The 14,012-nt window shown below is 48.5% G+C and overlaps 1 protein-coding gene across 1 annotated transcript; it reads left to right on the forward strand.

Annotated features, from left to right (window-relative positions):
- Positions 1 to 1,240: 1,240 nt before the first annotated feature.
- Positions 1,241 to 4,316, forward strand: LOC129387420 (acetylcholinesterase-1-like). Its single transcript, XM_055076345.2, has 2 exons — positions 1,241 to 2,207; positions 3,763 to 4,316. Exons 1-2 carry the CDS (start codon positions 1,543 to 1,545, stop codon positions 3,926 to 3,928), a joined length of 831 nt encoding a protein of 276 aa, XP_054932320.1. The 5' UTR covers positions 1,241 to 1,542; the 3' UTR covers positions 3,929 to 4,316.
- The last annotated feature ends 9,696 nt before the right edge of the window (positions 4,317 to 14,012 follow it).

The raw sequence follows: 14,012 nt of genomic DNA on the forward strand, positions 1-14,012 counted from the left end.
TCCACATCAGTGTGTGAGCAGTTCGTTTCGCGCATTGCCCGGTGCCGCCAACGTGTCCGCCTCAGCACCGACGCCAGTCAACAAGACCGAAAACTGCGCTATGATGCATCTCGCCGTATCGTTTCCTTCCACCCTGGAGACGAAGTATTACTGTGGACCCCAGTTCGCGCTCCTGGATTGCACGAGAAATTTCAGTCCCGTTTTATCGGGCCCTACATTGTTCGGGAACAGACTTCGTCAGTTAACTATCTTGTCACTCCAGTTGTTCCGCCTTTGGACGGCCGCTGCCGTTCCACAGAGATTGTGCATGTTTCGCGTTTAAAACCTATCATATGGCGTTTCCCGCCATAACCAGCGGCCAGGTTGGCCGCTTCCACGCGCGGGGGAAATTGTGTAAGCATTATATTACCCCTTCATCTTCTTCATCTGTATATATTCATCATCATGACCAGCGTCATCGTCTTCAGCGCGCGACCTGCGCAATAAACCGTTGAGGCTTAACAGCTGTCTCGCAGTATTAATACGTTAGCATTAGGAGTGTCAACGTGGAAAAAAGTGTATGTGTGTGAAATGCGGAAAGCCGGTATCCTGATAGAAGTAAAGAGGGGATGGGAGAGCTTGGCAGAACGTGTATGTGTGCATATTTATTTATTAACCACGCACCTACGTTATCAACGCACGGCTTTCTCACTCTCTCTCGCTCTCTCTATCTCTCTCTCTCAGCCATAACGCCATAACTCTCAAGCTTTTCGCTTCCTTGTGGCTTTTGAAGAAACGCATTTTTTACTCTGACGAAAGCGGTGCCACGGCCGAAAAGTAAGCAAGCAAACATGCCTTTCTAGTACGGGTGCTCCTTCTTTCTAAAACTCCGGACCAATGTCAGTTTGACTTTGCTCATCTAAGAGGTAGGACGTGTGTCGAGTGAGCTCCTAAACAACACTTTCCAATGTGGTGAGCAATGTTAAAATGATCGATGCGGGACCTAAAAGCAGTGCGACGTAATGCTAACGTATTTCTATGGCGTTTACCGTTAAATCGCCCTTGAGCTTATTTTATTGATCATGCATGCGCGCCTGCATCCACACATGTCAGAGAGTCCACGGCCGGCGTCATTGCAGTGGCGATTATAACCTTGCGCGCTCCACTCCACTCCATTCAGACTTTGCCAGCACGGCGCTGAATACTGAACCTCCAAAGTGAAGGACACAAGGCTGACTTCTTGTGTGGGGGGGAAGTATGTTCAGCTTAATCACTTTGCTAGTGGTCTAGTGGTTAGGGCGTCCACCTCGGCTGCGGTAGGTGGTTCGTTCGAAACCCACCGCCGGAGACCCAACCGGTCAAGAAAACGGGTACAGACGTGGACCCTGGCCAGGCGCCCGGCTTTCTTTCTAGGGTGTGCGTCTGGGAAAGGCTTCGCAAACCCCGCCCCCCTGGGCTGTAGTCCCTTATAGCTCAATAGTTTCGAACTGTTCCAACCTGAAAAGGTGGTACCCTCGATACGTCTGTGAACCACAGGTCGATCAATACGCCCGTGGTACTGTGATGATAAGTCTCACAGGTAAACGCCTGCTGTCACAGGCTTGTTCTGTGATGCTGCTTCCTCACCTTCGGGTGGTCGTACGTTCGTGCCCTCGCGTCGTCAAGCGCCATGGTCAAAGGATTTCTCCGAAAATCCTGACCGATCATAGCTGTCCCGGCAAAGTCCAATGCAGTGTCTGCAACGGCTGTCTGACAGAAAAAAAGAAAACGAAAAAAAAAAACTGTGTGGCCCTGACGTTACATTGGGCAACGTTGAACCGCAGGCTGCTGTCGGTGTTCATAGCCTTCCTCGAGGCTTACGGCATCCAAGACGTGAACTCGGTGTTGCGCCACTACGGCTTCGACGAGCCCAGCGTACTGGACGAGACGCTGGGCCAACTGTTCCTGCTGGAGCTGGCGCGTCCCATGGGCGACTTTCTCATCCACTGTCCCACGCTCTTCTTCCTGGAAGAAGCTGCGAGCGTTGGTGGCCGGGCGTTCTTCTACGAGTTCGGATACAGCCCCAGTTACAGGACGTGGCCCGCTTGGCAGGGAGTGCCACAGTTCATCGATTTCATGTTTGCGACGGGTCTCCTGGCTGAGCTGGACGCCATTAAGCCGGTCTCAGCGCGGGACATGGCGGTCGCCCGGGACTTTACCAGGATTGTCGCTGGATTTGCGAAGACCGGGTACGCTTGAATTGACATCTAGTCTCAATTGTTTCACATTTGACCACAGAATTGTTTCACATTCAGCCTTAATGCTTTCACACATGCTCTCGAGCCGAAAATATTTCGGGTTCGGTTCGCGTTCAGGTTCAGCTTTTTGCATATCTTCCAGTTCAGCTCAAGTGCAACTCCGGAGCAAAAATAAAACTAGTTTGAACCGGTTCACACAGGTTCCAAACGGTTTGGAATTGGGGAGGATAAACTTTATTTAGAACAACGTTCCCACCCTCCCCATGAAATTATTCAATTGAGATATAGCTTATTTCTGCCCTCACGTGATGCAGACCGATGTATCACCTCTGTCTTTAATATTGCGGGCCCTATAACGTAAAACTATTCCAATATGTTTTTATTCAAATCTTCCGACGTCAAATTTGCGTAACCGCCAACGCAAGCATCGGGCGGTGACCCGCAGGGTTCCCTGAAAAGCGCAATCAAATGCGCTCCTCATTTATGGGAGGTCACTTTTGCTTGCTTTAAAAACGAATAACGTGACCTACACTGAGCTCCTTGTCTTATCTAATTGACAAGAGGCGAGGGGCACGCTCAAGCGGAGAGGGGTTCGATGGGGCCGAGCCAGTGCACCGACAATCGATAACCGGATAAAGAGGGTGGTGCCGGCGTCTGCGATTGGTCCGCGCAAAGATATTCAGTGCAGTGGCTCGGCCCCATCGAATCCCTCTCCACTTGAGCATGCTCTTCGCCTCTTGTAAGCCAATTAGATAAGACAAGCCGCTCAGTGCAGGCAATGTTATTCGTTTTTGAAACAAACAAAAGTGACCTCCTATGAAGGAGGGGAGCATTTGACTGGTTTGTTCGGACAACCCTGCGGGTGACCGCCCGATGCTTGCGTCGGCGGCTACGCAAATTTGACGTCAGGAGATTGGAATAAAAACACATTGGAATAGTTTTACGTTTTACGGCCCCTGGTTTATATTTAGCTATGACGCCTATTGTGGCTTACGTGCAATAAATGTTAAATCTGGGTTCGTTAGTAACAGCTTTTTGTCAAAATTACTTATTCAAGTGTTTAAAGTGTCAGACTTCCGTTGCCCATATCGTTTCCCAGAGTCCTAAAGAAGCTATATATGAAACCGAGTCAAATTTGGTGTAATTTGGCAAAATCTTACGTAATAGTTCTGCGGAAACCCGCAAGGAGGAGAGAAGTAGTTGATAAAGGGAAAATGAGACACCCGCCTAATCACCGCAACGGCCACAAAGGAAACCCATACGGGTTCCTCCAAAGTGATAACTCTTTACTTATAACAGTTCTTGAATGTGTTACTTTACCACTATATATTCTGTTTATTTCCACTTTTCTACCCCTCCCCCACTTTTATGTATTGCCTTCAGCATTCGGGCCTTTCGGGTAAAAATATGTGAAATAAAATGGAGTATACCTTCCTTGTAAGCACTTTAACACGCACAAGTTGCCAGCGAGTTGCTTGAACCAGAAAGCGATTTGCAGTGCTCGCGTTATTTCAGCGCGTTCTAAAACACCCTTTCCCGACTGCAGGAACCCCAACGTTCTTCCCAACATGCTGTGGCGCCGTTGGGAACCTTCGGCCGACGGCGCGCTCGTGCTGGATTACGACGTGGACAGCGCGTACAAACAAGGGCCGAGCTTCCCGGAGAAAGGCAACTGCGACTTCTGGAGAAGACATTTCGTGCTGAGAAACTGACCACAGGCGTGTCGCACATACGCTCAGTGAATGCTGCACTTGTGTTTGTCCTTCTGATTTAACTCTAACGAATGAACGTGGAACACGACGTGGCCGTTTTGTCTGCAACCAGACCGACTCATCCGCGTGCCAGTGGCGTCCTCCCGATACGCGACTATGCGCCAGTTATTTCTCCTCACTGTTATACCTTTCTGTTTTGCTTCTTTTCTTTAACCAATCACAAGCAGTGTTTCGATTATACCGATGAAAATGGCATACGGCTTGAATGATCGAATTTTCAAATGGTTTGCCATGGGTTGAATGGCCTGTCGTGCGCGTAGCTGATGGCTCCTATTTCGCCCTGAACCAGGTGTCACAAAGAGTAAGAGAATAAACGTTCATTACTGCACCCAATGTTCGGGCCTTGAATTATTTGAGGTCTTATTTCAAGAATCTGATTTATTTCAATACTGCGAGCCCTTTCGAGCTGTCACAGGGTTGATTTCCTGGATGAGTTTCCTGGATGAAATCGACCAAGCATTTCCGGACCTGTGGATCGGCGCTCTATTAGGGAGCGATCCGCTCTTCCTAGGAGTTTGTTTGGAGCGGTGTGGGCGTCATATGGCCTTTTTATGGTTTGACAGCGCATTCCTGGGAAGTATGTGTGTTATGAAATAGAGCTTGTAGTTTTCTGTAAGGAATGTGTTGGTTTGTGCTTTCGTTATAGTTATTGTAGGTGCACCTTTTCAAACAAGTGCTCGCGTGTTTGCGGCAATTTTCATCTTCTTGCGTTAAATCAAGGTCCTAGCCCTCTAAACTGTGTAAAATAAATGCATGCAAGCCTCAGAACGCCCTAAATAATGTAATATACTAGCTCTTCTACAGCCACTTTCAGTTTCGGTGCCTGGGAAGTGACTGTCGTGACGTTATGACACAGAAGGTAGTCGCATGCGAGCAGAAGATTGCGACGTCATGACGCAGAAGTTAGTCACGTGCGAAAGGACATCGCAACGTTTTCGGAAGCATGCGTGCACGCGCACGTTTGTGTGTGTGCGTGCGTGCATGTGTGTGACCTGATGCTTTTTCCTTGTTGTGTGAACATATTATATACCTGCCAACTCTCGCGACTTTCTCAGTAACTCTCGTGTTCCGACCAATCTTCCCGAATGTAAGGCACGACCATAGATCGTTCGAAAAACTACCCCAACACCAGCGCGAACAAATTATTTATTATTATTATTATTTGAAAACATAAACATTTCACGGGAAAGGGTAAGCGAGGAGCAGGCTGGCAACTGCCACCGGAAGGGGCACAACGCCTGCCTACTCTACAGGAAGGAGGTGACAGAAACAGAGAAATGGATGGAAGATAGGAAGTACGGGAGCAAAGAGGGAGCAACAGGACAAATCAAAGGATAAAGTAGAACGCACAGTACAGGTCACACACAATAAGACCGGTCACTGAAGGTCACGTTACTACAGAATGTTTAATAGAAGAAATAGTGTCGGAGCTACAAACATGAATCTAAGTTGGCTACTTCTAGAAAAGTAAGGAGATCGCGATGAACCACTCGGGTACAAACATTCGTCGAGTGTCGTACGCTGCAGGCCAAGGAGATGATAGTCCCTCACTGTCGACATGCGCTGCGCACTGAAAGTGGGACACTCCGATATCAGGTGCTGAAGTGTCTCGTAGCAACTGAAAGACGTACACCCGTGCGCAAAAGTATACGGACCAGGGATTGTGCTCTAAAACTCATTTTCTCCTCTGTCTGTGAATGCAACCTGACATTAACATCTGCAGTCCAAACTTGGCATCGCGATTTTTCGAGTACACTCGTCAGTTTCCGTTTATGCGTGTCAATTACGAAGAAATTGTGTTTTTACGACGACCCTGTAGTCCTTATACTTTTGCTCACGGGTGTACGCGATGGACTGGCCACACGTCCTTGTCTGTATAAACGTTCGCACACGTTCACGCAGCCAACCCTCAGCATGAGTTGTTGCGCTCTAGCACAACGAGCCAAGCCTCGCGAATAAGAAAAAAAAAATTGAAGAAACATCGTGTAGGCCCAGCCGCATCGTAAATGTCGTTATGCAGTAGGAAGCTAGCCAGTCAGATATAAATCCAAGCCATTTGTGTGTGGGCAGTATAGGCGTAACTCGAGTCGCTTCATTACAGACATGCGTTGAGGAGTGGGAGTGAGGCAAAACTCTAAGCGTTGCATCTTCCTGAAGTCAGCTTTGCCTCATTACAGTATTGTTATGCGGTGGAGCATATTAGACGTGCAAAGTGGCCAACGTCGCAGGACACAGTACGTGTTCTTTGGTTTACACACGAGCACGCGCCATCTCCTGTCACAATACGAATACCGAGGCGTCTAATAACTGTACTGGCAGGCATTCCGATGTGTTTCTGATGTAGCTGCGGCCCAGAAAAAAAAAACGCTTTTTTTCTCTCTTTTGTCATTGCCGTCGCCCCTCCCACTTTTTTCTTTTCTCTCTCTCTTTTTTTTTTTACCACTCGGCGGATCCCAAATTTTGAGCTCCCAAGGTTTGCAGGTATTATCTTATTCTTACAATTAAAGCTACAATCGCATCTTTATTTTCATTTATAACTTCGCTTTTTTTATCTTGTGTTTATTTTAATATTGCATTCATTTCCATTGGCCGATTTCTGGCTCATTTCCCGTAGTGGGTAGGTACGATGTTTCAGGCCCAGCAAAAAGAACAAGATGTATGTTCTAGGAAGAACAATTGCACAGTATGAGTTCCCGTCCATCTATCAACCTGTCCTACGCCGCCAGCATTGAAAGGGTCAGATCTCGAAAGTTTTGGTCAAGGGAAAGGAGAACTAAATTTTGTAAGTCGCTAACGTCCTTTACTCATTTTCTTGGTGGCTGCTTTATTCAAATCCCGCAGTGTGAAGGCACTTACACGTTATATACTTATTCGCCAACCGCTATACGAGCGTTCGGTCATATTCTGTCGCAACGAACACAATTCCGGTTGCTTTTAGTGATCTTTAGTGACTAGCGCTCTGTGCCGCGATACAGGCCTAGACGTTGCGGCGGGACAGGATCCGATTCTTGACCCGTGTCCCCGCACACACCTAGACATAAGGTCATGCTCATGCCATACCCACAGAGAACAAAACTGGAAGTAATTTCTACATATTCTATTCTTGGCGCACGTCAAATACGGGCTGCGACCTTACGTCACAAACACTTTTACCTTTCACGTTATCTTATCTTTCCCAAGTAATAACGTCTATAAGTGAGCTTCAGTCGTGACTGCAGCGTCGGAAAGGTGTAGTACAAAACAGAAGCGGCAACTCCACAACGACAGCCCGAATTATATGCTTGTTTTAAAGGGCCTCTAAACCAACTGAGACATTCCTTTTTTTTTTGCGTGTTGTAAATAAACGCACCCATCGCGCACAAATCATGTACAGTGAGGATCATATTTCACAAACATGGCAGCGCTGCGTGCCGCCGGTGAAGTCACCAAAAAACCTCTCCCGGCCTACGTCACGAGTCGGTGACGTCACCTTCCAGTACACACAGGAATCTCTGGAGGACAAAAAGCACGCTGCACGAGCGTTGACACGCGCTGCTAATTTCGTCTACCGTGGGTGTTCATTCTTTTAGAGTGCAGCTCATAGACTCCTGCTCCTGAGTTTGGCGTCGGCGTCGGCGGCGTCCCTCGGCGTAACCGAGCACAGCGAAGGATGAAAGAGCGAACGCGGAGCGCGGCGGGGGATGAAAGACGGCGAGAGCGAAGAGAGTGCCAGGAGGAAAGCGGAGGAGGAGGGTGCAGCGAAAGCGTGAGTAGGGAAGCGGAAGAAAGTATGGCAAAAGGGTGAGGAGGAAAGCTGAATGCCGCATGAAACGTGCTTCACGGCGGGGACCTGGCATGTGGCGAGCGCGTCCATCGATATCATATATGGAAACAAAGCGCTGGCATGGGCTGCGGACCCGCTACAGAACGCGCTCCACGCGAGCCACGCGTTCCCGTCTTCACGCTTTCTTTCTTAAGGATGAGCGACGCAACCGGTGGAAGTGCTTCGTCTGCCACGGCTGCTAAACGAGCTGCCCGAGCAGAGGCTCAGTGCTCCTCCGAGAGGACCCTGTCGTTCAGAATCAAATTCTTTGTCACAATTTATCGCAGATTCTTACTGCCTAAACAGCGGCGCTCAAAATTCGCATTAAGAAGCATGGTAATTGTAGGTGATCTTTTTTTTTCAGGTGTTATGTAGGCGTCCACCGAGTAGTTCGTTCTACGGACGAGCTGTTCAATGTGTAAATCGCACAAAACAAGGCAATGGGATCGGCTTTTTTCGTTTCCCAAGAAACGAGACGCGGCTACAAACGTGAGTGCCGGCAACGCGCCGCGACAAATAGCAGCTGTCAGACGTCGACAGAATCTGCGGAGTTGACTTGCGTTTTTCTTGAAAACTTAAGTAAGCGACATCTGCCTACAGTGACCTGCTTCTTTCATGCTGGATGATGTTAACTTTGAGCGGGCACACAGGAAGCAAGCGCCGTGACAAATATGGTGGCGCTCGCGTTTACGTGATTCAAACAGCACATGAAATGTAGGCAACTCTCCATTTGACATATTGTGTTAGAGTAGTGTGAACTACGTGAACAGCGGTTTTCTGTGTAGCGAAGAAGTATTTGAACCTATGGCCGCATCCATTGATGCACCTGTCACACCGGCAATTTCGACCACGGCCGAACCAGGTACGGATAGAGTGCTGCTACACGATCATTTACGATCGTGATTTTGCTCGATCCGGATCCATTCAATCGTGATCAAGCTTCTTGATCGCGATCGCAGATGGCAATCACCTGCACCCTCAATACTCACTGAGCGCAACCAAATGCCCGCACATATCCCTACATGGCAGTGCAATACGCCTCAAATGAGCGGTACAATTTCATTATTCCCGTATATATATATATATATACATATATATATATATATATACAGTGCATGATTCAGATGTTAAATTTCCGAGGTTTTACTTGCAGAGATCTCGCTCTGATTAAGAGGCAGACCGAAGTGGAGCCCTCAGTATTAATTTTACCTTCTAGAATACATGCACCCCGTGCACGATACACTGGCGTTCTGCACTTCGCCCCCATGTAGATGTGACCGCCGAGGCTGGGATTTGATGGGGCGCCCTCGTGTTTAGCGACGCAACGCCATATCCATTGTGCCACTACGGCGGCTATAGTTCAGCGGTGTTAACGAGGTGAGCCGTATCCTTCTGGATGTGTTTATCGAGGAGACTATTATTAAAAACGTATGCCGCTAAATCGCACGTGCGGCTAACATTTCGGATCGTTTTTCCACTCGTCTACGAGGAGACGATCAGGATAAACTGCTCGCCGCAGCTGAAGAGCTTCTCCACGTACCATTGATTGGCACCTGCTGGCAGCGAACGTACACAGAAAAATCCATCGCAGCAGATTGCCATGATGGCCATGGCTCAAGGGTAAAGTTTTGCCCGCCCGCCAGCTTTTTGCACATGTCTCCGCCCTCGCCATGGCCCGTGACGTCACGGTTTTTACGAAATAGATGGGTTCATTAAAAATAATCCGCAGAAACCATCTCACGATGACTGTCGATGGTAATGCGTTTCGCCTTGAATCACTAGAGCCACACAACGTATTGCCACCGTCAAAAGAAACTATGTATGAGGCATGTAGTAAAGCGGTACTCCTCTTTCGCGCTTCCCTAAGAACACTGGGCGCCTTCTAGCGCCACCGCCGCGAAGCCTGCGCATGGCCTCCGAAATACAAGGCGCGCCGGCGCGTGCGAACGCTGAGGGACTCGTCATGCGGCAACCGGGCTCCTACCTCGCGCTTCTTTCTGGACACGTTGTGCCATCTATATAGCGGCGCTGTCGAAAACCCCGTGAGTGAGCTCCGAGATGAGAAGCGTGGCGCACCAGTGCCTTCGAACGCTGAGAACTGTTCCCTCACTTGCCGCACACGCAGTGGCACATACTCAGTGATTCAAGTTGGCGAGACGTTCATTCAAGAATCGCACATATCCAGTGCATTCATGGCGCAGCTCGCTAAAGGGTTGACATGAAAGTCGTTCATTGAAAAGCGACACATACACTGTGCAATTGCTCACAGCCTGCTAATTCATTGGGCTGCAGTCCTTCAGGAACCCTTGTGACGTGAGCTTGTTTCCGCTCAGCATCGGAGAAAGTTGAATAATCTATTTCGTCATCGCAGAGCGGTACATTTCCAGTTGGCGTCAAATACGTTCATTGAAAAGTGGCACACACCTAATGGCACATTCCTCAGGGGCCCAAGTTGCCATCGATATGGTTCATTGAAGACCAGTCCAGACCGAGTGGCGTATAACCAGTACTCCAAGTCGGCATCAAATAGTTTCTTCGCACTGTGGTACCTACGCAGTCCCGCGTCCACAGTGACCCATGTCGGCGTGAAAGAGGTGCGTTGAAAAGCGGCACGTATGTACTGCACATTGCCGCATATTCAGTCACCCAGATTGGTCCGGCGGTTGGTTTCGAACCCGGCTACCTGAGCACAGCAACCCGGTGGGCTACCCATTCGATCACTGACTACCCAGGGACTCAGGTAGGCGGGAAATCTAGATACAAACATGCAAGAGACAGACAGACAGACAGACAGACAGACAGACACAGACAGACAGACAGACAGACAGACAGACAGACAGACAGACAGACAGACAGACAGACAGACAGACAGACAGACAGACAGACAGACAGACAGACAGACAGACAGACAGACAGACAGACAGACAGACAGACAGACAGACAGACAGACAGACAGACAGACAGACAGACAGACAGACAGACAGACAGACAGACAGACAGACAGACAGACAGACAGACAGACAGACAGACAGACAGACAGACAGACAGACAGACAGACAGACAGACAGACAGACAGACAGACAGACAGACAGACAGACAGACAGACAGACAGACAGACAGACAGACAGACAGACAGACAGACAGACAGACAGACAGACAGACAGACAGACAGACAGACAGACAGACAGACAGACAGACAGACAGACAGACAGACAGACAGACAGACAGACAGACAGACAGACAGACAGACAGACAGACAGACAGACAGACAGACAGACAGACAGACAGACAGACAGACAGACAGACAGACAGACAGACAGACAGACAGACAGACAGACAGACAGACAGACAGACAGACAGACAGACAGACAGACAGACAGACAGACAGACAGACAGACAGACAGACAGACAGACAGACAGACAGACAGACAGACAGACAGACAGACAGACAGACAGACAGACAGACAGACAGACAGACAGACAGACAGACAGACAGACAGACAGACAGACAGACAGACAGACAGACAGACAGACAGACAGACAGACAGACAGATAGATAGATAGATAGATAGATAGATAGATAGATAGATAGATAGATAGATAGATAGATAGATAGATAGATAGCCCTCGGAAAGTACGTGAAGTACCCAAAGCATGCTAACGGCATTAAAAGGAACGAGATCTTGAACACACACACACCATACGCACGCAAAAATGTTTGATAGTGTAAGCATTTATGCGGACGTCATCTTCATCTGTACAAAGTCATCATCAATCATCGGCTCGTGTTCGTTTTGCATCGGCGCCATTTTTCCTTCTTGGAATAAAGCGTCGTCTCGACCATGGTATTTCAAGTGGTGGAGGTGCTTTAAGATCCCTTCGACCTCAATCCACTTCAAGATCTCTCCTGGAGCTACGTTCGGGACGCCAAGAGGCCGCCATGTCGCAAGACCAGACCGCAGCGTCCACCATCTCGGTTCAATTGCCAGCCACCCCCAATCCCAGCCCTGCCAACAACCAGTATCGCAATCCTGAAATCTTCTCTGGCTTGCCTGGTGAGGACGTTGAAGACTGGCTCGACAACTACGATCGTGTCAGCGAATACAACAACTGGAACGAGACATCGAGGTTAAACAACGTGCCATTTTACGTCTCTCAAGTAGCCAAGACCTGGTTCCTGAATCATGAGAGAGACTTCCGTGATTGGTCGTCTTTCAGGGAGCAGCTACGGCGGATTTTCGGCACACCCACGGTTCGTTCGGAAGTTGCGAAAAAGAGGCTGTCTGAGCGCGTCCAGCATTATGGCGAGTCGTATACCTCGTACATTGAGGGCCTCCAAGCTTGGACAACTTAAGGCCAATATCATTTACATCATGCGTGGGGAAGGTCGCTGAACACGCAATCCTTAACAGGCTAAAGGACCACTTAGAGGATAATAATATATACACCCACAACATGCTGGGTTTTAGGTCCGCACTTTCCACGCAGGATGCCATGAAGCAAATTAAACACCACATACTCGACGGATATTCTAGAAATACTAAGGCCATACTGGGATTAGACTTGGAAAAAGCGTTCGACAGCATCAAGCATGAGTACATCCTCAAAACAATAGAAGACATTGGACTCGGGTTGAGGATGTTTAAATACATCAAATCCTTTCTTGAAGCACGCACGGCGATGATAAAGGTCGGAGACACAAACTCGGAAGTGGTTCAGCTCGGAGATCGAGGAACCCCCCAAGGATCGGTGGTCTCTCCCGTCCTTTTCAACCTGTGCATGATTGGTCTGTCCAGAAAGCTGGGCAACATTAAGGGCATTGACCATACCATTTATGCTGATGATCTCACTGTATGGTGTGCTGGTGGCAGTGAAGGGCAGATACAGGACGCACTGACTGAAGCGATCAAGACGGTGGAAGAATACCTGAGACCCACTGGACTCAGGTGCTCCCCACATAAATCGGAGTTGCTACTTTATAGACGTGAAAAAGGGGGCAGGCCTAAGGGCTGGAAACCTCTATCGGAAAGCAATATACACCTACATACAGAAAATGGTGCCAATATACCCAGAGTCAACGTGATCAGGGTACTAGGCTTTTTCATTGACGCAAACGGTGGAAACCATACGGAGGTCAAGAAAATCACCCTTAAAACGGATAACGCGTGCAGGATGATCAGACGCCTGGCAGGAAGACACAAGGGCATGAAAGAAGATAACCTCATCAGGTTAATCAACTCTTTCGTGCTCTGTCATATTTCATACGCCGCTGCCATGTACAACTGGACGCAGGTTCAACTCAAGAAGCTTGACTCAGCGATCAAGAAAGTTGTTAAAAGCGCATTGGGGCTCCCAATTCGAACCAGCACTGCAAAATTGCTCAAGTTAGGAATACACAACACGACCATGGAGATCGCGGAGGCTCAAGAAACATCACAAATAGCGAGACTATCTACAACCAGCACGGGAAGATCAATCCTGGACGAGATTATGATCAACCCGATTACGGATCCAGCACAGTACACTAAAGTTAATCAAGAATTCGCAGACAACATAATTGTCGCACCGCTACCCAGGAATATGCACCCAAAACATAACATCAACAGGAGAGTTGCGCGAGCCCGGGCGTTAATCAAGAAAATGGATAAAGGGGGCAGAGGAGCCTGCTTTGTTGATTCGGCTGCTTACAACGATCGAACTAAGTTCGCGGCGGCAGTAGTGGATCATCAGGGCAATTGCACCAACTGCGCCACGGTCTACACTAGCAAACCTGAAGTCGCTGAACAAGTTGCCATTGCATTGGCACTAACAGACGATAGATTTACAGAAATTTATAGCGACTCGAAAACAGCTATTAGAGCTTTCAATAGGGGAAAATTGCCCCACAGGCTGCGAAAATAATTAACAAAAGGCAAACAAATGTTACGCGTTTCATTTATTGGTTCCCGGCGCACCTTGGTTCACTTGATGGTATTCCTGTCAATCCAAATGAATCGGCCAACAGCGTCGCCCGCGACCTTACAGACCGGGCCGTTTCTACATATGGTTTTGATTCTGCTGGATTGGAGAACTTACAGAGAGATACCCTCATTACATACAATGAAATTACAAAACATTACTACATGGGAAGGAGGGAGTTTCCACCCCCTCACTATAGACTAAACAGAGCACAAGCAGTTACACTTAGGCAATTACAAACAGAGTCTTATTATTCACCTGCAC

The sequence above is a fragment of the Dermacentor andersoni genome, chromosome 2, assembly GCF_023375885.2.
Source record: "Dermacentor andersoni chromosome 2, qqDerAnde1_hic_scaffold, whole genome shotgun sequence".
NCBI lineage: Eukaryota > Metazoa > Arthropoda > Arachnida > Ixodida > Ixodidae > Dermacentor > Dermacentor andersoni.